The sequence below is a fragment of the Hypanus sabinus genome, chromosome 23 (assembly GCF_030144855.1).
Source record: "Hypanus sabinus isolate sHypSab1 chromosome 23, sHypSab1.hap1, whole genome shotgun sequence".
NCBI classification, from domain to species: domain Eukaryota; kingdom Metazoa; phylum Chordata; class Chondrichthyes; order Myliobatiformes; family Dasyatidae; genus Hypanus; species Hypanus sabinus.
In genome coordinates, this window is record NC_082728.1 from 11,059,799 (window position 1) to 11,081,490 (window position 21,692).

Consider the following 21,692-nt stretch of genomic DNA (forward strand, 5'->3'; position numbering starts at 1 on the left):
GGGGAGTCTAGGACTAGAGGGCACAGCCTCAGAATGCCACGAGAGAGAGAGGAGGAGGAATTGTTTCATCCAGAGAGTGGTGAATCCATGAAATTCATTGCCACGGACGACTGCGAAGGCATAAAGCGGAGACTGACAGGTTTTTAATCAGTAAGGGTGTCAAAGGTTACGGAGAGAAGGCAGGGGAATGGGATTGAGAGGGATAATACTTTAGCATGATGGAAAGGCAGAGCAGACTCAATGGGCCGAATGGTCTTTATTTATTTATTTGGCGTCACCGCGCTCCGGCCCTTTGTGGACACCGAGCTGGGTGCAGGGCCGGAGTGCAGACTGTTGTCGGCGCCGGAGTTGGACTCCGAACTCCGGAACGCCCTGAGCTGTAACAGCGTCGCCCTAACCGCAACACTAACGCCTAATGAGTACGTTGGGATGCTTGGTGAGCGTTGAAAGTTGCCGATGGAACAACAACAAAAAACCTGCAGGTGCTGGAAATCTGAAATAAAATCAGTAAATACTGGAAACTCGAGCAGCATCCGTGGGCAGAGGAAAGGGGTTAACGTCTCAGGTGGTCGGAACCGCGAGTAAAAAGAGAAGTAAGCGAACTGTTGTCGGAAACTCAAGTGTTAACTCACCTCAGAATCAAACTCAATTTGCAAACTAAGAAGCCTCTTTTGCCGCTCTGTAGTAACCTACAGGACCTAAACGTTTCCAGAGTACAATGCATTTGCCCACGATTTTTACAGCGGTCTACGCACCGACTATTTAACTTCTCCCCCGGTTCGCCCGACGGGGCCGGCCAAGATTTAACCCCATAAGGCGTCTGTATAATCAGACATACACACGTCCTCGTTGATTAAGTTAGAAGGCGGAACAGTTCATAGGAATCGCTGATCTACGCAGAGTCACCCTGAAGATCTCTTCAGGTCTCGCTGGCCTCTCCCACTCCTGGTTCCAGGCTGCGGACGCGGAACTGTCCGGGTCCTTAGGACACCAGCCACAGCCCCGCCCTGGCCGACACGAGAATCTCCCTTCCCGATTTCGCACCAGTCAAACGTGAGACCCCCCCTTACTGACGTCCAACCTGCTAACTGGCCTTTCTGGGTTTGTCTTCACAGATACTACATTAAAGAGTCTAAAGGCAGCAGGCGATGGCTTATCTTCTTAGAAGGTGAGTTTGGGTTTGCTGATGGGAATATGTACCGACCTTTCCCGCAGCTTTTTCAGCCGTGCCCGAGGACACGTTTTCAGAGTCTGTCGGCCCCACTCTCTCCAGACTTTATAGCACTCTCGGCAACCCTAGCTCAGGAGAGGCGTCTTAGTTTATCGCGATTACAGCACCAGCGACGGTCTGTAAGGAGCTTGTACTTCCTCGCGTTATTGCTGAGTTGACCGTGGACATTGCGACCTAGCTGTCTTCATGAAACGCAAGCGGGGTGGGGAGTTACAACACGGGGAGCAAGTTGGCGACCATGTGGCAAGCTAAGCTGCTCCTCTCCACGCAGCTGATCAATCCAAAGGAACGGCAGAGACCCACCAGTTGCATCGCAAAAATTACTGGTCAGCATCGAACTCGAGGTAGAACTGTCTTTGGGGCTCCAGCTCCAGACTCTTCCCTCCGGGTTTACTGCGGGAAAACTTCCTCAGGAGTGCAAGGCAGTGAGGTTTGAGATCAGAGTTTTCTTTCCCGATGAGCTGCCAACCACGGCCCCATCTGCCCCAAACGACTGGCTGTAAGGTTTCAGGGCGCCGGTAACCCGCCTTTGCCTCTTCTCCTGACGGTAGAAACGGTTCCGCCAGGCTCAGTAGCTAGGCCGGACGTGGAGAACAGGAGCTGGACTTGTTTGTCAGAGACGCCCGCCATTGAGAGCATTTAGTAGGTAGTGGGAGCTTATCCCCTGGACACCTCAGCCCCCACCCGTGACGACATTAAGGAACCATCGACTGTGTGGGTTTCCTCACACTTTCTTCCCACATCCCTAGGAGGCGCAGGTTATGAGGTTAGTTGGTCACATGGGTGTAACTGGGCACCAGGCAGGTTGGGTCAGAAGAATTTGTCACAGTGCTGGAGCTCTAAGCTATTTAGTTAGGAAAACCTTATTCCATTTTCATTGATTCCGTTCCAGTATCTACAGGCTGTCCAGGCCCTCAGGGCCGTGCTGACCACCCATTGATATCAGCACCTGCATTTACTGCATAGGTGCAGAATTTGACCTGTCAAGTCTGCACATCCTTGTGCCCATGCCTATGCCATGCCTTTTCCTCGGACGAGTCACTGTGCCTGACCGCACCAGCTGCCCCCGTGTTTTACCTCAGGAAGGGTGCTGCCTAAAGACCCTGGCAAACATCGCTTGCAGGCATCCGCACTGCCCTCCTTAGGGGAGGGTGGAGTGATGCTGGGGCTGAGTTAGGACACCCCAGCTGCAGGTATTCAAATGGCTCCCAACAGCCCCGGACGGTCTGCCACAAATCCAACCCAGATTTACCTTTCCAGGGTCCGAATTTCTGTTTCAGACTGAAAGGGAGCCATTTCCAAGGATGCAGTTTGTGAATATTTGATAGGATAACCAAAATAACCGATGTTTTATCTACATTTTGATCCTCCCACTGCCACTCTGGAACTCAAATTTAGTTAATGATCAGGACACTGGAATCAAGTAACTGGTGATTCGTTTATATTGTCCTGTGTACCGAGCTACAGTCAAAAGTGTTCTGCATGTCATCTAGATGGGAGGTGCAACGAGACCTGGGTGTCATTGTACACCAGTCATTGAAAGTGGGCATGCAGGTACAGCAGGTGGTGAAAAAGGTGAATGTTATATTGGCATTCATAGCAAGAGGATTCGAGTACAGGAGCAGGGAGGTTCTACTGCAGTTGTACAAGGTGAGACCACACCTGGAGTATTGTGTGCAGTTTTGGTCCCCTAATCTGAGGAAGGACATTCTTGCCATAGAGGGAGTACAGAGAAGGTTCACCAGATTGATTCCTGGGATGGCAGGACTTTCATATGAAGAAAGATTGGATCGACTAGGCTTATATTCACTGGAATTTAGAAGATTGAGGGGGGATCTTATTGAAACGTACAAAATTCTAAAGGGATTGGACAGGCTAGATGCAGGAAGATTGTTTTCGATGTTGGGGAAGTCCAGAATGAGGGGTCACAGTTTAAGGATAATGGGGAAGCCTTTTAGGACCGAGATGAGGAAAAACTTCTTCACACAGACAGTGGTGAATCTGTGGAATTCTCTGCCACAGGAAACATTTGAGGCTGGTTCATTGGCTATATTTAAGATGAAGTTAGATATGGCCCTTGTGGCTAAAGGGATCAGGGGTATGGAGAGAAAGCAGGTACAGGGTTCTGAGTTGGATGATCAGCCATGATCATACTGAATGGTGGCGCAGGCTCAAAGGGCCGAATGGCCTACTCCTGCACCTATTTTCTATGTTTCTATGTTTTAGATGGATTATTTCATCAGGCCAGTACATAAAGAGAGTAAAAGGGAAAAGCAATAACTATTTGCACCACCCTCATGTTTCCCTTCAACTTTTCACCTTTCACCCTTAACCCACGACCTCTTCTTCCCATCTTACCCAACCTCAGTGGAAAAAGGCTGCTGCATTTACCCTATCCAGACCCTTCATAATTTTATATACCTCTATCAAGTCTCCCTCATTCTCCAATACTCCAGGGAATAAAATCCCAACCTATTCAACTTTTCCCTATAACTCACGTCCTCAAATCCCAGCAACATGTAAATTTTGTAAACCACAGTTCTTGATAGGTCAGGGCGTCAAATGTTACCGGGAGAATGTGAGAGAATGGGGTTGAGAGGAAAAATCTATCAGCTGTGTTTGAGTGGTGGAGTAGACTTGATGGGCCAAATGGTTTTATTCTGTGCTATCTCTTATGGTCATGGTTAAGGAGAAAATGCATTTTGGGTGGACAATAACGTGCAAGTTCATGATGAGCTAGATTATGAGTTCAAGAAGCCATTCAGTAAACTTACAACAGTGAAATAGAAACTGTCCCTAAGCCTTGTGAGATATTCTTGTAGGCTTTTGTATCTTCAGCCCATTGAGTGGTGGGGTGGAGATCTGCCTCTACCAAAGGAGGTGTAAGGCACCCTTTCCCTCCGCTAGCCTGCAGGTCACTCTTGGGCAAGGTGTAATATCTGCTGAGGTTGCCCCCCCCCCACCCCCGATCTGGAGAGAAGGCTTGGTATTGTTGAAGATTGCAGAGAGACATTGGTAGGATGCAGAAGTGGGCTGAGAAGTGGCAGATGGAGTTCAACCCGGAGAAGTGTGAAGTGGTACATTTTGGAAGGACAAACTCCAAGGCAGAGTACAAAGTAAATGGCAGGATACTTGGTAGTGTGGAGGAGCAGAGGGATCTGGGGATACATGCCCCACAGGTAGATAGGGTAGTTAAGAAAGCTTATGGGGTGTTAGCTTTCATAAGTCGAGGGATAGAGTTTAAGAGTCGTGAGGTAATGATGCAGCTCTATAAAACTCTGGCTGGGCCACACTTGGAGTACTGTGTCCAGTTCTGGTTGCCTCACTATATGAAGGATGTGGAAGCATTGGAAAGGGTACAGAGGAGATTTACCAGGATGCTGCCTGGTTTCGAGAGTATGCATTATGATCAGAGATTAAGGGAGCCAGGACTTTACTCTTTGGAGAGAAGGAGGGTGAGAGGAGAGATGATAGAGGTATACAAAATATTAAAAGGAATAGATAGTGTGGACAGCCAGCACCTCTTCCCCAGGGCAATACTGCTCAATACAAGAGGACATGGCTTTAAGATAAGGGGTGGGAAGTTCAAGGGGGATATTAGAGGAAGGTTTTTTACTCAGAGAGTGTTTGGTGCGTGGAATGCACTGCCTGAGTCAGTGGTGGAGGCAGATACACTAGTGAAATTTAAGAGACTACTAGACAGGTATATGGAGGAATTTAAGATGGAGGTGTTATATGGGAGGTAGGGTTTAAGGGTCGGCACAATATTGTGGGCCAAAGGGCCTGTACTGTGCTGTATTATTCCTATGTTCTATGATCTATTGTGATATGAACTTTACTAATGCTGCAAAGACCAACCTGGTTCACTGATGTTCTTCATGGGAGGGCATTTGGCACCCGCACCCGGTGAGCTCCATATACAACTCCGGAATACCCCATGTAGTTGGCTCTTAAATGCTCTCTGCCGCCTAACAAGCCACTTGCAATCAGTTACATCCAAGCGACACCACGAGGGATGTGCAGTACGTGCGGCCTTGCCAACACCGAGGTCCCGAATTTTATGATACCAGTGGAAAAGTTTCAATAAGACATAGGAGTAGAGTAGGTCATCCTGCCCTTTATAGCACTTCCTGTTAATAAAGATTAAGGATCAGCGTCACTTGTCACATGTCCATTGAAACACTGAGACATACAATAGAATGTGTCATTTGCATCAATGACCAACGCAGTCTGCGAATGTACTGGGGCCAGCGCACAACTGTCACCACACTTATACTAACATTAACCCGTATGTCTTTGGAATGTGGGAGGAAACCGGGACACCCAGAGGGAACACATGCAGTCAAGGGGGGAAATAGACAAACTCCTTACAGACAGCAGAGCGAGTTGAACCTCTGGCGCTGTAATACATTGTGCTAACCACCACGCTAACATGCTGCCATCCTGCAAGTCAAGAGCAACTTATTTCCAGTCTGGATGGATTGGCGGATTCTGAAGCCGCTGATTAATTCAGTGTGTGGGAACGCAGATCCTTGTGCAGATGGGGCACACAGGGCAGACAACTCATTAACAAAGTCACAAGTATAAATCATGGGTTCAAGCGATAAACTTCGAGATTCAGCAGATGCTGGAAACTTGAGGTGGCACTCAAAATGCTGGAGGAACTCAGCAGGTCATGCAGCATCTGTGGAGGAGAATAAACAGTCGATGTTTTGGGCATCGTCATCCTGATGAAGGGTCTTGGCCCTGACAGTGCAAGGAGCCCATGATGTCCAATTGTTCCCATATGACCAACTGACCTTACCAACCCACACATCCTTGGAATGTGTGAGAAAACCACGCAGTCTTGGGGATTACTTACAGACAGTGGTGGAAATTGAACGCTGGTCAGTGGCCCTGATAAAGCATTGTTCTAACTACTCTGCTACTGTGCTACCCTCAAAGAAAAGCCTGTTTTCATTTTTATTTTTATTATTGCCCGCTGTGCCTTTAGCTGTTATTGCTCTACCTTCCGAAATTATTTCCTTCAACATCTTCATGCACTGCTCAACTTGACACAAGCAGCACGCCCTGACCTCGTTTCAAAACCTTGGTGCCCAATCCAGTCTGACTGCAGCCCTTGAACTAGAATAGTGTATTATATTATGATTAAAGTGCTACAGGAATGCATGTGGTTGTTGCAGATTGTCATAGCCAGGGAGAGGGTTTTAGTGGGGACAAGCTCCCACGACCTATTAAATGCTCCCAGTGCGTGCACCTCAAATAGCCTCTGACAACTAAGTCCAGCTCCTGGCCTTCACGTGTGGCTTAGCTACTGAACCCTGCCGAACTGTTTCTACTGACAGGAGAAGGGGCGAGGGCGGGCGACTGGTGCCTTAAAACCAGTCGCTTCTGGCAGATGGGGCTGGTCAGCCGTGGTTGGCAGTTCATATATGAGAAGGAAAACTCTGATCTCAAACCTCTGCTGCTTTGCGGCTGTGCCCACTCATGGGGAAGGTTTCGAGAGTAAACCTTCCAAAAAATCTGGAGCTGGAGTCTCTGAGGCAGTCCTGTGTTGGGGTTGATGCTGACGGGCAACTCCTGAAATGCTGCTGGTTCCAAACTGTATTGGTCTCTGCCGTTCCTCTGGGTTCATCAGATACTTGGAGAGAGGGAGCTTGCTACATGAGCAACAGCTTGCTCTCCATCCATATTGTACTACCCTGGCTTGTGTATCCAGACAGCTATGATGCAGCATCAAATCTTCTACCTTCTCCTCATATCTCTTCATGCCCTAACTAATCAGGAATTGATCAACTTCTGCCTTAAATACCATTAAATATGAACAGATGTCTGAGTATGAATACAGAGGTTCTAGCTATCTATGTACAACAGAAAATGGAAGGATATGGACAATGAACAGGCAGGAGGGTTTAGATGTCTTTAGTCAAATTAGCTTGGCATTAATTATGTCATCTTTCGTCCTCCTTCACTCCAAAGAGAAAATCCCAGCTCACTCAACCTATCTTCATAAGACATGCTCTCTAATCCAGGCAGCATCCTGGTGAATCTCCTCTGTACCCACATCCTTCCTATAATGAGGTGACCGGACCTGAACACAATATTCCAAGTGTGATCTAACCGGGGTTTTATAGAGCTGCAACATTACCTCGTGGCTCTTGAACTCCATCCCCGACTGATGAAGGCCAACACACCGTACGCCTTCTTAACCAGCCCATCAACTTGCACAGTTACTCAGAGTGATCTATGGACTAACATCTATTGATCTAGAGACCTCAAGCTCCCTCCGTGGATCCAGATCTCATAGGGGAAAAATGGAGGAATCACTTTTTAAAATAAACCCACAGCAAGAGGTTTCCTTCCTGGTGGGTTGCACACACCTCCACTTGACAAAGCCATCCTTATCTTCATGAAGAAATGGAATCCCCACCCATTTTATGTTTTGTGAGATCCCATTGGATGGCATGGTGGCTGATTGATTGGAGGCGGGTAGTCCAATAGCTTACCGATTCTTGGTCAGTATTCCAACAAGTCCAATTACGTAAGTGATGTCAGAATAAAATAATCCAAGGCTCACAATATTAAAAGCAACTTAAAAAACACCGGTCTGTTCTGCCTGTTATAAGTGGACAGCGTTCTGCCTTGGACTCCATGTTGCATTATTTGTGGTGGACCTTCTCTTCCACACATCCTAGTAAAGTACCTTGGGTTTGCACCTGAGGGGTAGAACCTGCAGGGAGCTGATGAGAGAAAGTAATGGGATCTATGTAGGGTTGGTGTAAATGAGTGGTTGATGGTCAGCACAGACTCAGTGGGACAAAGAGCCCTTTCCAGGCTGCATATCTCTGTAACTTCATGACTACTTGTCCTGTTTGTATATATCATGTTATTTATGCCGATTTTAATCTCCAGGCATAGCCAGTCCATATTATAATACCGAGGCTTTTAAGGCATTGTTTACACCACGTTTCGAGTCTTGTGAGCAGGTTTATGTGACCACAGGAATGAAAGGGTTAATGTTTCCAGAGTGTTTGATAGCTCTGGGCCCATACTCATTGGAGTTTAGAAGAATGAAAGTGATCTCATTGCACTCTATGGAATATCGAAAGGCCTAGGTGGAGTGGATATGCGGGATGATAGAACAAAGGACGTAGTTAGCTTTGGCATTTTACTGAGCCTTTGGCCCATGATGTTGTGGTGGCTTTATAACCCACTGTAAGATCAATCTAACCCTTCCCTCTAACATTTCCTTTCCTTTTTATATCATGTGGGGGAGGGGATCTAGGACCAGAGGGCACGGCCTCAGAATAGAAGGATAATCCTTTTAGAACAGAGATGAGGAGGAATTTGTTGCCACAGAGGACTGTGGAGGCCAAGTCATTGGGTGTATTTGACGTGGCGGTTGATAGTTTCTTCATTAGTATGGCTGTCAAAGAGTATTATGGGCAGAAGGAAGGAGAATGGGATCGAGAAGGATACCAAATCAGCCATGATAGAATGGCAGAGCAGACTCGATGGGCTGAATGGCCTAATTCTGCTCCTGTGTCTTATGGTTTTATATTGACTGTTCCTTTTTCTATTCTCCCAGGGGGCTGGTACTGTTTCAGCAAGGAGAACTGTGACAACCGATACGATACCATGCATTGGCTGATGAGTTCTACCAACTGGCCTCGCAGCAGAACAGGTGTGTGTCCGTCGGTGATCCCACCGCTGTCGGAAACCTATAGGTTCCGGGAAAGCTGCAAAGGCTCAGCAGGTCAGGCAGCATCCGAGGATGGAGAACCTGAAGCTTTTCTGCTTCCACAGGAGGAAGCCCTTCGCCAGGACAGCAGTTGGAGATGATTTATATTTTCTCAATCAGAGAGATTATTTTCAGCAAGATCAGAGGCAAGGAGAAGATGGAGTGTTTTGGCAGGAATAAAGAATGAAAGGGCAGAGAGCATGGACAGAAGATTTGATGGTGCAAGACATCAGAGAGCAGAGTGGGGAAATGAATGATCTTGCATTTTGATAGAAGAAGTAAAAGGATAGACAATTTTCTAAATGGGGAGAGAATTCAGGAATCAAAGGTGCAAAGGGACTTGGGAGTGCTTGTGCAGGATTCCCTAAAGGTTAATTTGCAGGTTGACTCGGTGGTGAGGAAGGCAAATGCATTAGTAGCATTCATTTCATGAGGACTAGATTATAGAAACAAGGATGTAATGTTGAGGCTTTCTAAAGCCATTGGTCAGAGTATTGTGTACATTTTGGGCACTCTATCTACAAAAGGTTGTGCTGGAATTGGAGAAGAGCCAGATGAGGTTCACGAGAATAATCCTGGGATTGAAAGAGTTAAAATATGAGGAGTGTTTGATGGCTGTGGGCCTATATTCGTTAGTGTTTAGTAGAATGAGGGGGAGCATCCCATTGAAATTTATTGAATATTAAGTGACCCAGTTTGAGTGACCATGGAGAGGATGTTTGCTATAGTGGGGAAGTCTAGGACCAGAGGGCATGCCTCTAAATAGAAGGGTGTCCCTTTAGAATAGGGACAAGGAGGAATTTTTTTATATGGCTAGAGGGTAGTGAATGTCTGGAATTCATTGCCATAGGTGGCAATGGGAGCCAAGTTATTGGGTATATGTAAAGCAGAGGCTGATTTTTTAAATATTAGTAAGGGCATCAATGAATACGTGAAGAATGGGATTGAGAGGGGGAAGTAAATCAGCCAAGATCAAATGGTGAAGAGTTGATGGGCCAAAGAGTCTAATTCTGCTCCTATGTCTTGCGTCTTATGTCTTAAGATGACTGTGCAGAGAAGATTTCCTAGATGGAATCCGAAGATGAAAGAGGGAAGATGAAATAGGTTGGGATGACAGTCTCTGGTGTGTAAAAGATTGACAGGGGAACTGTCTCAAATGGGTAGAGTCTTAAGAAAGGTAGCTGCTGAGAAAATGCTGTTCCTCAGAGAAGAAGCTGAGACTAAGGACCAAAAACAATCCATGGTGGAACTCAGCTGGTCTGGAAGCAAAGGACCGTGAGTTGAGACCCTGAGTTAGGACTGAGGCTTCAGAGCAAAGATCGCCAAATATATGGAACTGGGAGGTAGGGGGAGGCAGAGGTGATAAATGGAAGCAGATGTGAGGGTGGGGGGTGTGTGGAGGTTGAGCCAGGTGGGGTAGGGTGAGGAGATATTTTAGGACTTGGAGCCAATATGAGATAAGGGGAAGTTATTCTCAAAGGTCTTAGAAATTCTCCATGCCAAAGAACTACACACCAAGACATTAAATCTATTCCTAAATTGTGATGGATAGATTTTTAGGTTTTGAGGAAAATGGAGTTAGGGAAACCAAACACGAAATGCTGAGTCCATGATCTGATCAATGAAGATCTTAGTGAATGGAGGAACAATTCTGAGGAGACAAAGAACCTGTCCTTGTTACTTCTTCCTGGAGGATAATGGCGGGATAAGTAAAGAACCAGAAGATGGTTATTGAGGAAGTGTTAATGGGAATAGTGCAATATTGTCCAAGGTGGTTGAACTCCTTGGTGAGTCTGGAAACTTGTGGAGTGACTCTGAAAAATATTTGTTTTGTAGCCCCATGGTTCAAATGATCTTGAGACCTGGTTGCCATAGCTACCACATGCAGTAGAATGAGGCGTGATGGATGACTAGGCCTCAGGTCGTTGATCCTGAACATTAGAAATAAAATTGAATTTATTTTATTTCTTACATCCATCTCACAACTTGAGGGAGTGAAAGTCTTTATGTTGCGTCTCTGTCCCAATGTACAAGCAATAAAGAGGGGAAATGTAGGAGGATATTGCCCAAACACTAAGATTGTATACATAATTATTTTGTATACATGTATATACAGACAGATACAATGTACAGTCAGTTATGCAATCAGAAAATCTGATGGCCTGGTGAAAGATGCTGCGGTAGACGGAACAGCTGAAACAGTTTGTGGTTGGGGTGGCTGGAGTTCCTGATGAACCTCTGGGCCATTTTTTACGTACCTGCTGCTGTAAATGTCCTGAATGGAGGAAAGTTCACATCCCCAGATTTGCTAAGCTGTCTGCACCACTCTCTGCCGTGCCCTGCGATTTGGGGTAGAACAGTTCCTGTACCAGGCAATGGCACAACCAGTCAGAATCCTCTCGATGGTGTCCCTGTCGAAAGTCCTGAAGATTTGGGGACTCGTGCCAAACTTCTTCAGCCACCTGAGGTGAAAGAGGCGCTGTGCTTTTTTCACCGCACAGCAGGTATGTACAGTCCAGGTGAGATCCTCTGTGAAGTGTATGCTGAGGAACTTGGAACTACTCACCCCTTCAACTGCATTCCCATGGATGTCAATAGGGGCTAGCCTGTCTGTTACTCCTGTAATCCAAGATCGTCTCCTTCGTTTTTTTGACTTTAAGGGAGAGGTTGTTTTCTTGGCACCACTGTGTCAGGGCTTTGACTTCTCCTCTGTAGGCTGTCTCATCATTGTTGGAAATAAGGCCGATCAATGTCAAGTCATGTGCAAATTTGATCAGCAGATTGCAGCTGTGTGTGGTAACATAATTATGGCTGTATAGGGAGCAGAGGAACAGGGTCAGAACACAGCCATGGGAGGGCTCCTGTGTTGAGGGTCAGAGGGGCAGAGGTGAGGGTGCCCATCCTCACCTCACCTGCTGGCAATCCAACAGGAAGTCCGGGATCCAGCTGCGCAAGGTCCTGCCATAATAGCTTTCGTGGCCTTTTGATACAAAAATCTCTTCGGAATCAAAATTGTTACTGCTGACGTATGTTATGAAATTTGCAGATTTGTAGAAAGCATTAAAAATTATTATAAACTACAGCTTAAAAAAATAAATAAATAATGCAAAAGAGGGATGGAGATACACTGAGGCAGTGTTCATGGGCTCATTGACTATTCAGAAATCTGATAGCAGAGGTGAAGAAGCTATTCCTGAAATGTTATTAAATGTCTCAGGTAATCAGATTAAAAACACAAGATTCTGCAGATGCTGGAAATCCAGAGCAGTATAGACAAAATGCTGGAGGAACTCAGGAGGTCAGGCAGCATTTATGGAGAGGAATAAGCAGTCAATATTTTGGGTCAAGGCCCTTCATCAGGACTGGAAAGGGAGGGGGAAGAAGCTGGAATGAGAAGGTGGGGGGAGGAGAAGGAGCACAAGCCAGAAAGTGATTGGTGAAGCCAAGTGGTGGGGGAGGGAGGATGAATTAAGAAGCTGGGAGGTGATAGGTGGAAAAGGTAAAGGGCTGCAGAAGAAGGAATCTGATAGGAGAGAAGAGTGGACCATGGGAGAAAGGGAAATAGGAGGGGTAGCAGGGAAGATGATAGGCAGGTGAGGAGAAGAAAAGAGGTAAGAGGGGGTCCAGAGTAGGGAATAGAGGAACGAGAAGGAGAGGGGGATAAATTAGCAGGTTGGAGAAATCAATGTTCATGCCATCAAGTTGGAGGAATGAGGCGTTGCTCCACCAACCTGAGAGTGTCCTCGTTGTGGCAGTAGAGTAGGCCACAGACCGACATGTCGGAGTGAAAATGGGCATTAGAATTAAAATGGTTGGCACTGGGAAATCCTGCTTCTTGTGGGTGGAGCAATGGTGCTCAACAAAGCGGTCCCCCAACCCACATCAGATCTCACCAATGTAGACGAGGCTGCATCGGGAGCACCGGACAGAGTGGACAACCCCGGCGGATTCACAGGTGAAGTGTTGCCTCACCTGGAAGGACTGTTGGGTCCCCAAATGGAGGTGAGGGAGGTGAACGGGCAGGTGCGGCACTTCTGCTCGCGGGGGGGGGGGAATGCCAGCTGGGAGGTTCGTGGGGAGGGACAAATGGACAAGGGAATCACAGAGCGAGCGATCCCTGCAGAAGCTGAGAATGGGTGGTAGTAGAGATGTGTCTGGTGTAGTTAACACCAAAGATTATTGTCATGTGTCCAAGTACGGTGAGGTACAGGTACAGTGAAGTACTTGTTTCCCAAAGCATCACAGGCATGTAGGTTAGAATACAAATCATGCATAAATTATACCATAGCTGATTAATAAATCCTAATGAAATAGATAAAAGTATTTATTATTGGATGGGGCACCTACTTCAGATTTACAAATGGTCTATGAACCCATGAAACACTACTGTTTATTTTGTTCCATTTTGGTACTATTTAATCTTTTGTAGTTTTCTTATCATGACTTAGAGTGGCTGGGTTGAGTTGTTCTCCAAGCTTTGCAATTAACTTGGCTTTGCAAATGTTTTGTCACTATGCAAGGAGATGTTTGCAAGTAAATTGCCAAGATCAGAGAAAAACTCGACCCAACATTCAGCCGCATGAGCTACACCTTTTCCGAGTTATTTCCATAGCTTAGTCTTTTTTATGCATTGTATGGTACTGCTGCCACAAAATAGCAAACTCCACAACATATGTTGGTGATAATAAACCTGATTCTGATTTTGATTCGGTTCCTTAACAAGCTGTCAATGCAGTCATAACACAACTAATTGAAAATCATACAAAATCAGACATAACGTGTAACCAGGGTCCCTTCTCATTTTATTTACGTCGATAAGATCTCTTGCTTTCCTATTCTCTTCTCTCATGCGTTCCCTGTCTGTGTAGCTCCAAGATCAATAAGGTTTATAAGATAGATAGTACCTGATAGAGTTGTATAAGATGATGAGAGGCATTGATCGTTGGATAGCCTGAGGCTTTTTCCTCGGGCTGAAATGGCTAACACAAGGGGGCACAGTTTTAAGGTGCTTGGAAATAGGTACCGAGGGGATGTCGGGGTAAGTTTCTCACACAGAGAGTGGTGGGTGTGTGGAATGCACTGCCAGTGGTGGTGGTAGAAGCGCATACAACAGGGTCTTTTAAGAGATTCTTATATAGGTACATGGAGCTTAGAAAAATGAAGGGCTATGCACTAGGGAAATTCTGGGCAGTTTCTACACAATTAGTGCAACATTGTGGGACAAAGGGCCTGTAATGTGCTGTAGATTTTTATGTTCTGTGTTTACTGCTGTTATCCGAATGTCAGTGGTAATGAAAGAGTTGCATGAATTAATACAGGTTTGCATAAGTAATTTGTTATACACTATATGATCTGTTACAACAAATAACTCAGGCAGAAAACGGCCTCTCTGTGGGTGTCATGACTTGTAATTTAAACTCAACGCATTATGCTCAGATTCCCGGCCTGATTTTTCAATTGCTTTGATTAGTGATTGGAAATTCCTCATGCACTGTGCATAAAGACAAGAGATTCTGCAGATGCTGGAAATTTTCAGTAGCATGGGAAAAAATGTTGCAGGAATTCGGCAAGTCAGGCAGCATCTGTGGAGGGAAATAAACAGGTGACCTTTTGGGCCAAGAGCCTTCATCGGGACTGTAGAGGAGGGAGGAAGAAGCTGGCTGTGGAGGTTGGGTATGTTTAAAGTGGAGATTCTTGTTTGGCAAGGGCATCAAAGATGAAGGCAGAGGAGAATGAGGTTGAGACGGTTAATAAATCAGCCACAATCAAATTGTGGAACAGACTCAATGGGCTGAACTGCCTAACTCCACTCCTATACCTTAGGGTCCTATGGTTTATTCCAGCCCTAATGAAGTAAGTCTGCCTGAAACATCAACTGTTTATTCCCCTCCATAGATGCTACCTGACCTGCTGAATTCCTCCCAACTCACCCAAAGTTCATTATAGCTTTGTACTGTTTGTGACGATTTGTAATACTTTCTTGCAACAAAGTGTGTTGTATTGGCAAAGTCAGAGACATGGACATGACCTCTTGGGATTTTCTTTTAAATAGGAACTGGAATGCTATCTGCACAGCCCGAGGAGAACCCTTACTGGTGGAATGCTAATATAGTGTAAGTTTTGTCAACTCCATTATACGGGAATGCAGTAGAAAAGGAAGGTTAGCACCATATACATAGTAACATAAAGCCTCTGCCAATAAAAACCAAAATCCTGCAGATGCTGGGAAGCTGAAATGAAATTAAAAACGCTGGAAACTCTCAGGAAGTCAGGCAGCACCTGTGGAAAGCAAAGCAGTTTGTGCGTTTTACACAGGGGGATCCTTCATCAGAACAGGGAAAGAGAGAATATAAATTTGGGGCGGCACATTATCGTAGCAGTTAGCATAATGCTGTTACAGATCAAGCAATTTGAGTTCAATTCCCACCACTGTCTGTAAGGTGTTTCTACGTTCTCCCCATGATCGCGTGGGATTCATTTGGGTTCTTTGGTTTCCTCCCACGTTCCAAAGATGTACGGTTTGGTGGGTCAGTTGGTCACCTGGGTGGTGTGGGCTCATTGGGCAGGAAGATCATGTTACCCTGTTCTAACTCTAGAAAATAAAATAAATAAAAGTTAATCTTATGTACAATACTGTGCTAAGATCTTAGGCACATATATATAGCTGGAGTGCTCCAGTAACTTCATGTATTGCCCCAAACACAAATTTCATGACATATATGAGTGATGATAAACCTGATTCTGATGATGGGCCTTCATTGATTGAAAGTGGGAAGAGGGAAGGGAGAGGGGATTCATGGTTTTGGGGAAAGGGGAGGGAGTGGGAAGCACCAGAGAGACATTCTGTAATGATCAAGAAACCAATTGTTTGGAATCAAATGTCCTTGGCTGGTGTCTTATTAGGGCTGGATGTGTCTTCACCGCCCCCCGCACCCCGCCACCCCGGCTCTCCTTCTCTGCCACATGTCCGACACCCCTCCCGCGGCACTGCACCCTCATCATTCCCAACATCCTTTGCTCCTGTCAAATTTGCAAGCTCAATCTCAGCTCCGTGTTGACAACTACAGTTCTGTGCAAAAGTCTCCAGCACCCCAACTATATGTATGTGCCTAAGACTTTTGCACAGCACTGTACATTAACCCTTTCATTCCTGGGTAGAATCTTGGATTGGGTGAGACCAGTTGACGGAATGAGTAAGAATTAGGAAAAATGCCTGATAAAGATTCTATTAAATTGAATTGAGCTACAGAAACCCAACAGCAGTTGTATCAATAAGAAATGCTAACACTACTCTTGACTGGGCTCTCTATAAATTTGTTTGCATTCACATTGAGGCTTAACATTTTGCTTCTTACAATGGGGATAAATTACACCATGGCTGGAGAATGTCATAATAATTATATTTCAAAGTAAAGAAAATACTAGGTGCTATAAATTTGAAATAATGCTGAAAGTCAGAGTTTGTTGGCACAGGTACAAGTACATGTGTGCACAGGTGACACTTTACAATGCTCAGACAGGACATGTGGGTGTAAATGCATCCCAGTTTATCAAGTTGAATTCCTAACTCACCACAGAGGCTGTCTGACATTCGGAGTATCTTCCAGCGTTTTCAGCCTTATTTTGTTTTCGCTTGTGGCGATGTGATAGGGTCATCTGTAGGAAAGTAGAGCGGACACCAAGCGCAGGAGCTGAAGTGATTCCAACTGCTGTTGGAAGCCACACAGAGTGTATAAATAGAGCAGGCAGATGCTGGGAACTATAAACGTGTCAGTTTCTCTGATTTCAAAGTTATTTTTCAGCCTCTGTCTTCACCACTTAGCGAGTGTGGGGCAAGAGGCAGCATTGACAGGCTCCTTGACCTCGCTCACTCTTGCTTTGGTGACTTGGAGAGGCTTAAGAACGCGATTACCAGGGTGAAGGTCCCGCTGGGCTTTTATTCCCGACCTCTGCTGAAGTGCCCGAGGTCTGTTTTTTATTGGCTCGTCGTAACCACAGCTGAAATCTGAGACAGGCTCCATGGGTTATTATAGAAGGAAAGACTTCTGTTTATACCTTTCCTCGCCCCTGGGCCATCCTGGAGCATTTCACAGCCAGCGGAGCTCTTGTGAAGTCCAGTCACTGCTGCAACTTCAGAATTAGAAGGGCAGAGTTGCGCACAGCAAGATCCCATGAACTGCACTGCCATAGTGAGTGATTTAGCTAGCGGATCAATAAGGTAAATTTATTATCAGAGTTCATTTATGCCACCGTGTACCGTGGAACTGATTTCCTTGCAGGCTTTCACAGCAAAGCAATGAAATACAATAGAATCAACAAACTACTATACATGAATAAAGATTGAAAAACAAACTGAACGAACATCATACCAACAAATAAATAAATAATACAAAAACAGAAGTTGTAGGGTCCTTGAAAGAGAGACCGCAAACTGTGGAATTTGTTCAGAGTTGGGCAGTGAAGTTACCTACTCTGGTTCAGGAGTCTGATAGATTCTGATATCTGTTCCTCAACCTGGTGGTGTAGGACCTGAGGCTTCTGAACCAGCGAGAAGATGGCCTGGCCTGGGTGGTGGTGGTCCTTATTGATGGATGCTGCTTTCTTGTGGCAGCAATCCTCGTAGATATGCTCAGTGGTGGCGAGGGCTTTTCCTGAGATGGCCTGGGCTGTATCTGCTACCTTTTGCAATTTTTCCCATTTGTGGGTATTGTTTTTCCCACTCCAGGCCGAGATGCAACCATGAATATAAACAGCAGAGGTATGAGGGTATGTTCCACACACAAGCAATTTGTAATCCTCTACATTGACTTGGCAGCTGATCTCCACTTGATTGTGTCGAGCGTGTCTGTTAATTGGGTTTCTGTTTTCCATTTCAGCTTCATTCCTTACTGTTCAAGTGACGTCTGGAGCGGAGCATCCCAGAAGTCTGAGAAAAGTAAGCTCTTCTCTGTTTTAAGCAGAACTCATCTTTGAATGGCATAATTGTTCAAATGACTTATTGGGTTAACACACTGTCAGGAATGGTGTTGTGCTGCAGGCCTTCGGAGGGTCGGTGTCTGATCTGAGTTTAGTTAGCTGATCACTCCCAGGAAGTGCGAGGGGGCTCTTTCGTTAGGGTTTCAACCTTTGATTGCTGTTCAGTTTGTGACAGCGTGTGTAGGGTCAAGGTTTGTGGTGACATATGCACGGAGCAAGAACGACACTGGAGTGGGAGGATTACTAGGCTCACAACTGAGTGAGGCTAGAAAGAGGAAGATCACACAGTTCAATGTGTGGCTAAGGAGTTGGTGTAGGAGGGAGAGCGTAAGACGTTTGGATCATAGGGCTGTCTTCCAGTGAAGGTGGGGCCTGTACAGAGGGGATGATTTGCATATGAACTGGAGGTGTACTAATATGGTGTTTAAACCCCCCTAGTGCTGCACAGGGGGGGTTTAAACTAGAGTTGTGGATGGATGGGAGAGCAGATAGTGGTACAAACAAAATGCTTGAGGAGCTCAGCAGGCCAGGCAGCGTCTATGGAAAAAAGTAAACAGTCAACATTTTGGGCCGAGACCCTTCATCGACACTGGAAACAAGAGACGAGAAGTCAGAGTGAGGAGGTGGGGCAAAGGGAGGAGGAAGTACAAGGTGGTGGGTGATAGGAGAAACTGGGAGAGGGGGAGATGTGAAGTAAAGAGCTGGGAAGACGATTGGTGAAAGAGATGAAGGGCTGGAGAAGGGGGAATCTAAAAGGAGAGGACAGAAGGCCATGGGAGAAATGGGAGGAGCACCAGAGGGAGGTGATAGACAGAAAGGAGAGAAGGTGAGAGAGGGAAGTAGGAATGAGGAATGGTGGGGGAGGTAATTACTGGAATCAGTGTTCATGCCATCTGGTGGGGTGGCGGGTGGAAGGAGGGAGGGCAGACATGTGTGAAATGGAAGACATGCTGGAGAGGTAGCATTGATGGTGGAGGAAGGAAGGCCCTTTTCTTTGAAGAAGGAGGACACCTCATTAGTTCCGGAATGAAAATAGTAATTTCTAAGGTAGGGACATGTTTGGCACAACTTTGTGGGCCGAAGGGCCTGTATTGTGCTGTAGGTTTTCTATGTTTCTCTGGAAGAACCTCATCCGGAGAGCAGATGCAGTGGAGACAGAGGAATTGAGAGAAGGGGGTGGCATTTTTACAAGTGACAGGATGGGAAGAGGTATAGTCCAGGTAGCTGCAGGAATCAGTGGGTTTCTAAAAGGTATCAGTGGAAAAAGACTCTCCAGAGATAGAGGCAGAGATATCGAGAAAGGGGAGGAGAGGTGTCGGAAATAGATCAGGTAAAATTGAGGGCAGGATGGAAGTTGATGAAATGGAGGAGCTCAGTGTGGGTGCAGGAGCAGATAGTGGAGTGGTTTTGGGGAAAAATGTTCAGCTTACATACAAAGTCAGGAATCATGAGGTTGAGCATGGCGGGGCTAATGTGTAGATTTCAAGGCAAGGAGTATTGGAGGAATGGCAGGTGAGATTAGGGTCAGCACATGGAAACGGTGAGATTTGTTACAGGTGAGGCACAACTGGCAGCTTAATGTTCCAGGGTTCCGTTGTTTTAGACTGATAAAGCGGGAGGGATTGAAGGGGGAAGGGTGGCATTATCAGTCAGGGAAAATGTCCCAGCAGGACTCGGAAAGGACAGACTTGAGAGCTTGTCTACTGAGGCTATATGGTTGGAACTGAGGAAGAAGAAGGGGATGATAATGTTAATTGGATTATATTATAGACCACCCAACAGTCCATGGGATTTAAAGGAGCAGAGAGTTCGTAGGCTGTAGCAAGAAACAGAAGGTTGTGAAAGCTGGTGATTTTAACTTGCAACGTATTCACTGTGACTCCCATACTGTAAAAGGACAAGATTGGAAAAAGTTTGTCAAATATGCTCAGGGAAGCTTTGTTAATCGGTACGTAGAAGTACATTGAAGTTCCAACGAGAGAGTGTGCGGTACTTGATTTGCTAGAAGGGAATGAGACAGGGCAAGTTTATGTAGGGGAACACTTCTCATCTAGTGATCAGGTGTCATTAGTTTCAAGATAATTATGGATGATGTTAGTTCTGGCTCTCCTTTTGAGATTCTAAATTGGAGAAATGCCACTTTTGATGGTATCAAAAAGGATCTGGCAAGTGTGGATTGGATCAGGTAATTTTCTGGCAATGGTGCACTTGGTAAGTGGGAGGCCTTCAAATGTAAACTTTTAAGAGTACTGAGTTGGTATGCTTCGCTCAGAATAAAAGGCAAGAATAACAGGTTTTGGGGACCTTGGTTTTTGAGAGATACTGAGGCTCTCAAAAAGGAGGCGCAAAGCAGGTATAGGCAGGAAGGAGCAGATGAGGTAATTGAGAAGTATAAGAAATGCAAGAGAACACTTCAAAAGGAAGTCAGGAGGGCTAGAAGAAGGAATGAGGTTGCCCTAGCAGACAAGGTGAAGGAGAATCCTAGGGGCTTTTACACATATATTAATAGCAAAAGAACAGCAAGGGACAAAATTGGTTCTCTGGAAGATCAACGTGGTCGTCTAGGCGAAAGACTTGGGGAGATCTTAAATGGAAATTTTGCATTTGTACTTACTTGGGGGATGGACTCGAAGTCTATAGAAGTGAGGCCAAGCATCAGTGAGGCTCTGGACTGTGTACAGATTACAAAAGAGGAGTTGTTTGCTCTCTTGAGGCAAATTAGGGTGGATAAATCCCCAGCGCCTGCCAAAGGGTTTCCTGGGACGCTGTGGGAGGCCCGTGCAGAAATTGCAGGGGTCCCCGTGATAATATTTAAAACGTCCTTAGCCATGGGTGAGGTGCCAGTGGATTGATACCGTTCCATTGTTTCAGAGAAGCCTGTAGGTCAGTGGCCTGACATCAGTTACTGGAATGTATTCTGTGGGACCAAATATATGAACATTTGGATAGACAGGAACTGATTAGGGACAGTCAACATTGCCTTGAGCATAGTAGATCTTGTCTAACCAATCAGAGATTTTTGACAAAGTTACCAGGAAAGTTGATGAAGGCAAGGCAGTGGATGTTGACAATATGGACCTTAGTAAGGGGTTTGACAAGGTCCCTCAAGGGAAGCTGGCTGCTCGGCATTCAAGTAAATTGGATTGGACATTGACTTCACAGGAGAAGCCAGAGAGTGGTTGTAGGTGGTTGCCTCTCTGACTGGAGGTGTGCTGTAGGGATCAGTGCTGGGTCTGTTGGTGTTTGTCATCTGTATCTATGATCAGGATGATAACGTGATTAACAGGATCAGCAAATTTGCAGATGACACCAAAACTAGGGGCGTAGTGGAAAGTGATAAGGCTATCATGGCTTTCAGCGGGATCTGCATCAGCTGGAAAAACAGGCTAAAAAATGGTAGATGGAGTTTAATGCAGACTGGTGCGAGGTTTTGCTTATCAGAAGGACCAACCAAGGCTGCGCACCGAGGAGTACTGATCCATAATTCATTGAAAGTGGCCTCACAGGTGGGTAGGGTTGTAAAGAAGGCTTTTGGCACATTGGCTTTCATTCATAAATTAAAATACTGAGTACAGGAGATGGGATGTTATGTCGAATTTGTATAAGATGTTGGTGTATTTGTAAAAGATTTGGTGTATTGTGTGCACCTACATACAAGAAAAATGTAATTAAGATTGAAAGAGTACAGAGAAAACTTACAAGGATGTTGAGAACCTGAGTAATAGGGAAAGGTTCAGTTGGTTA

At 45.7% G+C, this 21,692-nt stretch overlaps 1 protein-coding gene across 3 annotated transcripts in view; it reads left to right on the forward strand.

The window, feature by feature from the left end:
- notum1a (notum, palmitoleoyl-protein carboxylesterase a) overlaps positions 1-21,692 on the forward strand; it is an 80,687-nt gene that overhangs the window by 2,113 nt on the left and 56,882 nt on the right. For all 3 annotated transcript variants that reach the window (XM_059948381.1, XM_059948380.1, XM_059948382.1), the window contains 4 exons: positions 1,116-1,168; positions 8,820-8,915; positions 15,025-15,085; positions 17,849-17,907. In XM_059948381.1, the coding sequence (XP_059804364.1) occupies positions 1,116-1,168; positions 8,820-8,915; positions 15,025-15,085; positions 17,849-17,907 (269 nt within the window). The remainder of the gene's footprint in view (positions 1-1,115; positions 1,169-8,819; positions 8,916-15,024; positions 15,086-17,848; positions 17,908-21,692) is intronic.